General features: G+C 43.6%; 1 protein-coding gene across 1 annotated transcript; it reads right to left on the minus strand.

Annotated features, from left to right (window-relative positions):
• Positions 1 to 251: 251 nt before the first annotated feature.
• Positions 252 to 4,305, minus strand: LOC136718430 (small ribosomal subunit protein eS27-like). The gene is made up of 4 exons (XM_066696161.1): positions 4,165 to 4,305; positions 3,160 to 3,268; positions 867 to 977; positions 252 to 666 (listed from the first exon to the last, which is right to left on the minus strand). The coding sequence occupies exons 1-4, from the start codon at positions 4,168 to 4,170 to the stop codon at positions 638 to 640; spliced, it is 255 nt and encodes an 84-aa protein (XP_066552258.1). The 5' UTR covers positions 4,171 to 4,305; the 3' UTR covers positions 252 to 637.
• Positions 4,306 to 8,924: the final 4,619 nt, after the last annotated feature.

The raw sequence follows: 8,924 nt of genomic DNA on the forward strand, positions 1-8,924 counted from the left end.
AGAAACCTTTTTTAATTGTGTGTTTTAAGCTATTTGCTGTGTTGCAGTATTCAGGTGTTATCAAACTTTAGGGTTTATCAGGGTATCAGCGGTCCTCTTGTGCCCTCTAGCGGACAAACCTGAGAACTGTAACTTGTACTGGAAGTGGGATAGAAACCTGTTACACTTTCTTTGCTGAAGGTCAACTTTTACTTTTCTGTAACATTATACAACATTTAATACTTCATCCTAAAACAGACACACTGATTCAGTTGAGTTTAAAACTGAGCCTTTATTAAGTTTATTAAGATGTTTAGATACAGAAAGTGCAAATGCAAGATATGTTCCCCATTAACAATCCCATGACACTACTCAAAAATGCCTTGGGAGCATTTCAAGTTGTAGAGAGAAGAATTTTACGGAGTGCGTTCTTGTGCATAGTGCAATCACAGATCCATACAATTCGCAGTAAAATCAGTCTTCATTCAGAACCACCTCCCCAACTCACTGATTTCCTTTTTATTCATTTTTTCACCCTTTTCTTTTCTGAATCATCGCCTTTGTGTCGATCAAGCCTGGCCAGTGGCGACTGCCCCAAGTAGAGACGCAGGCAGAGAAATGGACAGATCTTCCGGTAGAAGTGTGGGATTAGAATGGCTCAGTGTTGTTTTCTTCTGAAAGAGCAGCCTGTGGGGACAGAAATCCAATCCAAAATCTATTAAAATCACAGAGTTAAAGCTAGACTGAAAGCAAGGCATGCCAGAGAAGAGTGCTGGTGGATTCGTAGTAATTAAGAACGATGCCTCTTCTGAGGCTACAGGTCATTGTGTCATGGATTGGTGAGGAGGATGCTGGGTAAAGTCAGTATAAGGGCCCATATCTCCTACCTTCAGTGAGGCGGCACTTCCCTCCTTTGGGTTGGCACAGGACGTAGGAGCAGCCGGCACACGGGACCACTCTGTGCGCGTGGCTGAAGACAGTTGTGATCCTGTAGCAGCCTATGTGTTAGAGGGCAGGAACAGGAAAGTTACAGCATGGATACAAATCCTGATTTTGTGAAAAGTGTCACACACAATACAGTGAGGGAAAAAAGTATTTGATCCCCTGCTGTTTTTGTACATTTGCCCACTGACAAGAAATGATCAGTCTATAATTTTAATGGTAGGTGTATTTTAACAGTGAGAGACAGAATAACAACAAAAAAATCCAGAAAAACGCATTTCAAAAAAGTTATAAATTGATTTGCATGTTAATGAGGGAAATAAGTATTTGATCCCCTATCAATCAGAAAGATTTCTGGCTCCCAGGTGTCTTTTATACAGGTAACGAGCTGAGATTAGGAGCACTCTCTTAAAGGGAGTGCTCCTAATCTCAGCTCGTTACCTGTATAAAAGACACCTGTCCACAGAAGCAATCAATCAATCAGATTCCAAACTCTCCACCATGGCCAAGACCAAAGAGCTGTCCAAGGATGTCAGGGACAAGATTGTAGACCTACACAAGGCTGGAATGGGCTACAAGACCATCGCCAAGCAGCTTGGTGAGAAGGTGACAACAGTTGGTGCGATTATTCGCAAATGGAAGAAACACAAAATAACTGTCAGTCTCCCTCGGTCTGGGGCTCCATGCAAGATCTCACCTTGTGGAGTTTCAATGATCATGAGAACAGTGAGGAATCAGCCCAGAACTACACGGGAGGATCTTGTTAATGATCTCAAGGCAGCTGGGACCATAGTCACCAAGAAAACAATTGGTAACACAGTACGCCGTGAAGGACTAAAATCCTGCAGCGCCCGCAAGGTCCCCCTGCTCAAGAAAGCACATGTACAGGCCCGTCTGAAGTTTGCCAACATCTGAATGATTCAGAGGAGAACTGGGTGAAAGTGTTGTGGTCAGATGAGACCAAAATCAAGCTCTTTGGCATCAACTCAACTCGCCGTGTTTGGAGGAGGAGGAATGACCCCAAGAACACCATCCCCACCGTCAAACATGGAGGTGGAAACATTATGCTTTGGGGGTGTTTTTCTGCTAAGGGGACAGGACAACTGCACCGCATCAAAGGGACGATGGACGGGGCCATGTACCGTCAAATCTTGGGTGAGAACCTCCTTCCCTCAGCCAGGGCATTGAAAATGGGTCGTGGATGGGTATTCCAGCATGACAATGACCCAAAACACACAGCCAAGGCAACAAAGGAGTGGCTCAAGAAGCACATTAAGGTCCTGGAGTGGCCTAGCCAGTCTCCAGACCTTAATCCCATAGAAAATCTGTGGAGGGAGCTGAAGGTTCGAGTTGCCAAACGTCAGCCTCGAAACCTTAATGACTTGGAGAGGATCTGCAAAGAGGAGTGGGACAAAATCCCTCCTGAGATGTGTGCACACCTGGTGGCCAACTACAAGAAACGTCTGACCTCTGTGATTGCCAACAAGGGTTTTGCCACCAAGTACTAAGTCGAAGAGGACAAATACTTATTTCCCTCATTAACATGCAAATCAATTGGTAACTTTTTTGAAATGAGTTTTTCTGGATTTTTTTGTTGTTATTCTGTCTCTCACTGTTAAAATACACCTACCATTAAAATAATAGACTGATCATTTCTTTGTCAGTGGGCAAACGTACAAAATCAGCAGGGGATCAAATACTTTTTTCCCCCACTGTAAATCATGACTGTGATTATTATTCGTTTTCTGCATTGTTTGTTCACATTTAAACGTTTTGAACCAGGTTTATTTGGGAGCTGTGCTTTGTATTTAAAGTACTTGGGAATACAAACTGGACTTCTGTCGAAGTACAAGTCACCATCACAGCTATGAACTACAAATCAGCCCTAGAACAGTGGACCCCTATCCTGCTGGTTTTTGTTTGAACAGAGCTCTCAATTACTTAATTGGACCCTTAATTGAAATAATCTTTTTACATTTGACTTTTTCAATTATGTAACAGGTAAAACGTTGGTTTCCTAATAATAATTAAAAAATCCTTATACAATTTAATACTAAACTTAAATCCCCTACTGTTTACAATATTTAAAAGACAGATTTCAGAAATTAATTACATTTAGGTTTCAATTAAGTAAATAAGAGCTTGGTTTGAATTAAAAACAGCAGGGTAGGGGGTCCTCCAGGACCAGGGTTGAGAACCACTGCCCTAGAAAACCAATCCCCCCGGGGAAAGTCTCACCTGGACACTTCACGTCCATGAAGTAAGAGTTGGGACTCTGTACCAGCCTCTTCTTCTTGTGCCTCCTCCTCTCCGCCTCATAGGAGGGGTGCATCAGGTCCATCGCGAGCTGCAACAGAAAAGAGGGTCGTTTCCCAGTCCGACAGACGTTTCATTTGTTATCGACCCCTAACTTCAGTCATCAGTGTGAAAACAATCCAGAAACACAGCAGAAATAAAAGTGAGTTCATTATTTTGTAACTTATGAGTCTGCTACTGGTTTTGTTTTTTTAATAATTCAAAAGATATCCCTCAATATGTTCTCCCCCGTTTAGTTTTACTCCTCAATTCATGATTTGAAAGACATATTTCAATTACATGGGGGGAATACTACATCCAAGTGTAATACAGTGTAACAGCTGTGACTGCAACATAAACTGCGAAATGATCCCCCTGCTGCTTAACGCCGGTCATTACAGGATTGCGCGCCAGGGACAAGTCAGGACATGTACTGACAGCCAATTTCATACAACGATATTAAACCAATCTGTGGCGTTTGTATAGAATAGAATAACATCACCCAGTCCAGTAAATCAATTCTACAGTGATACAAAACTAAATAAAGATAAATAAATTACACCATCACAGCTGCCACTGCACCCAACTGTCAAAAAGCAAAACCTTTAGCCTAATTTAAGATTTCATTTCGTTTATACAGGTTTTAACACTCGTCGTTGCGCAGATAGGCTTTATGTACTTTTCTAGACTCGTCAGGTCAATATTTTGTATCAGTGACAGCAAGCACTTGATAGAGCGGGCAAACATTTTGAAAACATAATAAATCTCCATTCTCCATCCCGTGTATCACACAACTGAAACTAGCCATTATGATGTCGAGCATTTAGTATACATACAAATACTTTCGATTTACACATATCTAATAGTTCAGATGTGTTACACACTCGTCTCTGTGTTTTAAAGTAATCGATGTAAAACTGGTCATCGGTGCTCAATCGAAATACTTACCGGCATGTTGTATTTGCTGTTGATCAGTGTCCTGCGGTGTGTGGAGGCTCTGTCAAAGTGCAGTAACACTAACACCCCTGGCGTGTCAACTGCACACACACGTGTATTTCATGGGGTTTCCCCGCCTACTCCGCAGGGCAAAATAACAATACGTCATCCTTTCCTGTTTCAAGAATATAGGAAACTTTATTTTACTTACATAAAGGAAATGGATGCCATATATGATGAAATGACTGGGGGTCGGGGGTGCACCATTAATTAATGATACAACCTGGTTATAATTACTATAATTATAAATATTATAATTGGTAATGCATTATACAGCTACATGCACGTATTGAATCACAGAGATTGAACAATTCTAGTTGTTTAAGGTATGTGGCGCCGTGCTTGCCACCCGAGTATTACTTATTATTACCTTAGTTTGTCTTATTATTATATTATGTATGCGTGTGTGACATCGGTACCCGAGCTGATAAAATGATAAAATGCCTGTCCTGCCTTCCTCATCAATTCAAAAGAAACTGCTGTCGCGTTGGTGTTGTGCAGGCGTCTGCAGTTGTGCGCGGAGCTGCGCTGCTCCACCAATGGGTTCTGCACATCTGCGCACATCTGCGCCACAAGAACGCCACCTGCATTTTTCTTTAAGTTCAGAACTAACTTAAAGGACTATCTAACTTAGGAGCCAAAGTTGAAAGCAATGTGTTACTAATAACTCTAAATGTTGTAAAGTAGGTTTAACAGTGTAGTCAGTAGTCAACAATGATTCGTTTAATACAATTTAAAGTGAAACTGAAAAGTGCATTACACTTACAACATGTACACATGTGGTTTATTAACAATGGTGCTGTTGCCCAGTAAAATAAATTACATTTAACAATGTAAGTAGTACAAATTATATTCAAAAGGTTTAATAGCTGCTAATAACTACAAAGGCCGCAGACAGCTCTACCAAGGAGGTCCTGGTGCCAGACTGCGCGGCGGGTCACACTGGGGGCCGGGCTGGAGCACGGCCTCCTCACTGCGGCTCCGCTCGCCGCACATTGGCGCGCAGTTCTTTGTGTAGGGTTTTTACACAACCAAACTGAGTTTCCCGCTAATTTGACCATATTCCATATTCAGCATGTACATGTACCACACACGTCTGGACGGTACATCACGTAAAGTGACAGGATTCTGGGCAGCAGGCCTTTCCTCTGCAGCTCCCGGAGCACGATGACCCCGGGGTTCGGGCCGTCTGTGCTCGTCTGTCAGCCTCTCATCGAGTATCTCTTTGTGCGGCGACTGCGCGGCCAGACGCATCACCAGGCCGCCAGTATTGTTCCTCAGGTCATCAGCTGCTGCAGAAGCTGCGTCACCACATCCATGATGCAATTAGAAGGATCAAACTGCAGCCTTTGCGATGCACCTTCAGCGGCTCCTGCTGGTTATGCAGGTAGGACTTGTGCATCATCAGCTCCTGCTTAGGCTCCTGGGCTGCCCCCTTGTCCTTGTGCCCAGGGGTCCCTGCACTGACAGCGCTGAGTAGAGGCACCTGGGCCGCTTCGGCGGATGGCCTACAGCCTCCTCCTCGCTCAACTCTTTGATTTTACTTTGCTGTGCGGTGAAGGAGCTCTGGAAAGTCAATTAACACACATGTAACAAATACACACACAACGCAAATTGACACAAGCACACAGCCCACTAGGACAGCACAGTAGCACAACTCTTCAGAGCGGCACAGTTCTGCAGATTGACTCACCTTCGGGCGGCTTGGTCATTTTCTTAGCCAACCGGTTAGCTGAGCCTCAGTACGAACACATTTTGGGCTTTTGCAGATCAACTATTGGCCGGCTAACAGTACTAGACAGCAATCTGGGTTATCTAAGCCAGCTCAAAAACAAGATCGGATTTTGTGAACAAGTAATCTGGTGAGTGACTTTCTACATTTGTATAATGTTTATTTAATTAAGGTAACGTATCTGTTAATCTTGCGTACCCGTAATGTGTACAGTACATAATGCAAGCTTGCAATGCAGTGTTTCAAAGCAATAAGGGTACAATAGTGGGGAGATGAGCAACATTAAGAACTTAATTGGTTAATTGGGGATACCATTGTTAATCCATACAGGATCCTGTCAAGATTTCTACCAGGTGTATTACAGAAGAAAGTATACACTGATCAGCCATAACATTATGGCCACCTGCCTAATATTGTGTAGGTTCCAAAACAGCCCTGACCCGTCGTGGCATGGACTCCACTAGACCTCTGAAGGTGTGCTGTGGTATCTGGCACCAAGACGATAGCAGCAGATCATTTAAGTCGTGTAAGTTGCAGGGTGGGGCCTCCATGAATCGGACTTGTTTGTCCAGCACATCCCACAGATGCTCGATTGGATTGAGATCTGGGGAATTTGGAAGCCAAGTCAACACCTTGAACTCGTGATTCATCAGACCAGGCCACCATCTTCCATTGCTCCGTGGTCCAGTTCTGATGCTCACGTGCCCATTGTAGGCGCTTTCAGCAGTGGACAGGGGTCAGCATGGGCACCCTGACTGGTCTGCGGCTACGCAGCCCCATACGCAACAAACTGCGATGCGCTGTGTGTTCTGACACCTTTCTATCAGAACCAGCATTAACTGTTTCAGCAATTTGAGCTACAGTAGCTCGTCTGTTGGATCAGACCACACGGGCCAGCCTTCACTCCCCACGTGCATCAATGAGCCTTGGCCGCCCGTGACCCTGTTGCCGGTTCACTGCTTTTCCTTCCTTGGACACTTTTGGTAGGTACTGACCACTGCAGACTGGGAACAACCCACAAGAGCTGCAGTTTTGGAGATGCTGTGACCCAGTCGTCTAGCCATCACAATTTGTCCCTTGTCAAAGTCACTCAGATCCTTACGCTTGCCCATTTTTCCTGCTTCTAACACATCAACTTTGAGGACAAAATGTTCACTTGCTGCCTAATATCTCCCACCCACTGACAGGTGCCATGATAACGAGATTATCAGTGTTATTCACTTCACCTGTCAGTGGTCATAATGTTATGGCTGATCGGTGTATAGGCTATAGCAAAATACGATTTATTTTTGTGTGGACGCCTTTGTGGCCCACTTCACCAGGGTTTAGTTTCCCACTTATATTTGCACAGACGAGCAAACCAAGACCGACAATCCAGAACCTAGAAATGCTGCGGTCAGGAACACTAAGGATCTGTCTCAAGGTAAAGACTCAGATGCAAATAAGGAGTGTCACAAAGGGGTATATAGACAAAGAGCGAAGAGCAAGTAGATGCGTAGCAGGTGACGTAATTGTTGCAGGGATAATTCAATAATGACTGAGGACGTTGAATATCCAGATGACAGACAAGGGCGGCAACCATCAGTGAATTTGGGTATAGTTGGATTGAATGACAGTCAACTCAGCAGTCGGTTTAATGCAGCAGTAGCAACAGTTGGAAGTGAGTACTGTATTTATTCTTATTTTAAATTACACATTTATACTTGATAAAAAATATATATTTCTAACTTCTGGCAGCAAGTATGAATGTTGTGTAATACCTAAGAAAAACATTTTGTTTAAAAGACTGGAAGTTGCAGACATTCTTACTGGTTTTATTTTATGGTGGTTATTGTAAACTGTGGTTTTAATTTGCAATAGTGTAGAGATTATTTCCTAAAAGTGGCCTGTCCTTACTAGCATCCTGGCCTGTGACGCTGCCAGTCTGCCCCTGATTGGGATTCAATTCTGAACCCGGGTGTGATGGCGCTCTGCCCTTTCTGTGTCATTGATTTAGTGACTGCCCTCGACTTGCTCCTCTCTTTATCATTTTAAAACAGCTTTTTACTGCTCTTAATTTGGATTTATCCTATGAAACTGGACTGGAGAGCACATCTGTTATTGCATCATTGAACCAACAGCAATAATCAATGTAGTTTTATATATATATATGTATATAATTGTGTGTGTCTGCGTGTGTACCGGGATTGTTTTTGGTTGTTTAGGTTTTCTTTTCGAATGATTTCTTAAAGATCTGCTGGGGTCAGAGGTATGTCCATTATGAAGGAGAAGTACTGTTCTACAGCTGAGCAGGGGCCCAGTCTTTGTCAAAGCAAACCCAAATGTCACCCCACCATCTGATATCAAGTTACAACTCACTACCAGAATGGTTTGTTTTGCTTTGTTTTTTGATCAGAAAAAAACTTTTATAAAATAAACCTGATGGCTTAACAAGGCGTGCCGGTGTGTCATTTGTGATTTAGCAGGTGGGTTAATGGTTAATTGTGGAACTTCGCTTTGGTATCTGGGCTCTGGAAATCTAGTCCTGAGTGAGTGACTGGGGATCTGCTAGAATTAGTTTTGCCACTTCTTCAGAGTTCTGGCACACACTAGTACCCTAACCCCACCCATTACCTTAGGAATCCTCAGAGACAGCCCCCCAAACAGAGATATCCAAGCCTGCTTCGTCCTCCCCCAGCAGAGGGGACAGGCACAAGTGAATCAGCCGCTGCTCCTCCAGCACATCGAAGCTCTCGAACTCTGGAAGGAGAAAATCCCCATTATACTGGGAGAAGAGGAGCGGACTTGAACCATAGCTGCTATATACATGGCTGCCTGCCACGCCCTGAGGGACAGTGTGTCGACATCTGGCCTGCCACACACTGATACCTGCGTGTTAGTGTTAAACGAGGGGGATATTCTGTCCATATTCCAAACTATGGATGTTTTTGTGAATATTTATATTGTGTGTTTTTTGTTTGTTCTATTTAATGAGGAGGAG

This window comes from Amia ocellicauda, chromosome 22, assembly GCF_036373705.1.
Source record: "Amia ocellicauda isolate fAmiCal2 chromosome 22, fAmiCal2.hap1, whole genome shotgun sequence".
NCBI classification, from domain to species: Eukaryota; Metazoa; Chordata; class Actinopteri; order Amiiformes; family Amiidae; genus Amia; species Amia ocellicauda.

What these genes read in the sequence shown, in the direction of transcription:
- LOC136718430 (XM_066696161.1), bottom strand. An exon ending in CATGGACGTGAAGTGTCCAG is followed by an intron (nt 978 to 3,159) that starts GTGAGACTTTCC and finishes TCTAACACATAG; the next exon opens with GCTGCTACAGGATCACAACT. An exon ending in GAAGTGCCGCCTCACTGAAG is followed by an intron (nt 667 to 866) that starts GTAGGAGATATG and finishes CTGTCCCCACAG; the next exon opens with GCTGCTCTTTCAGAAGAAAA.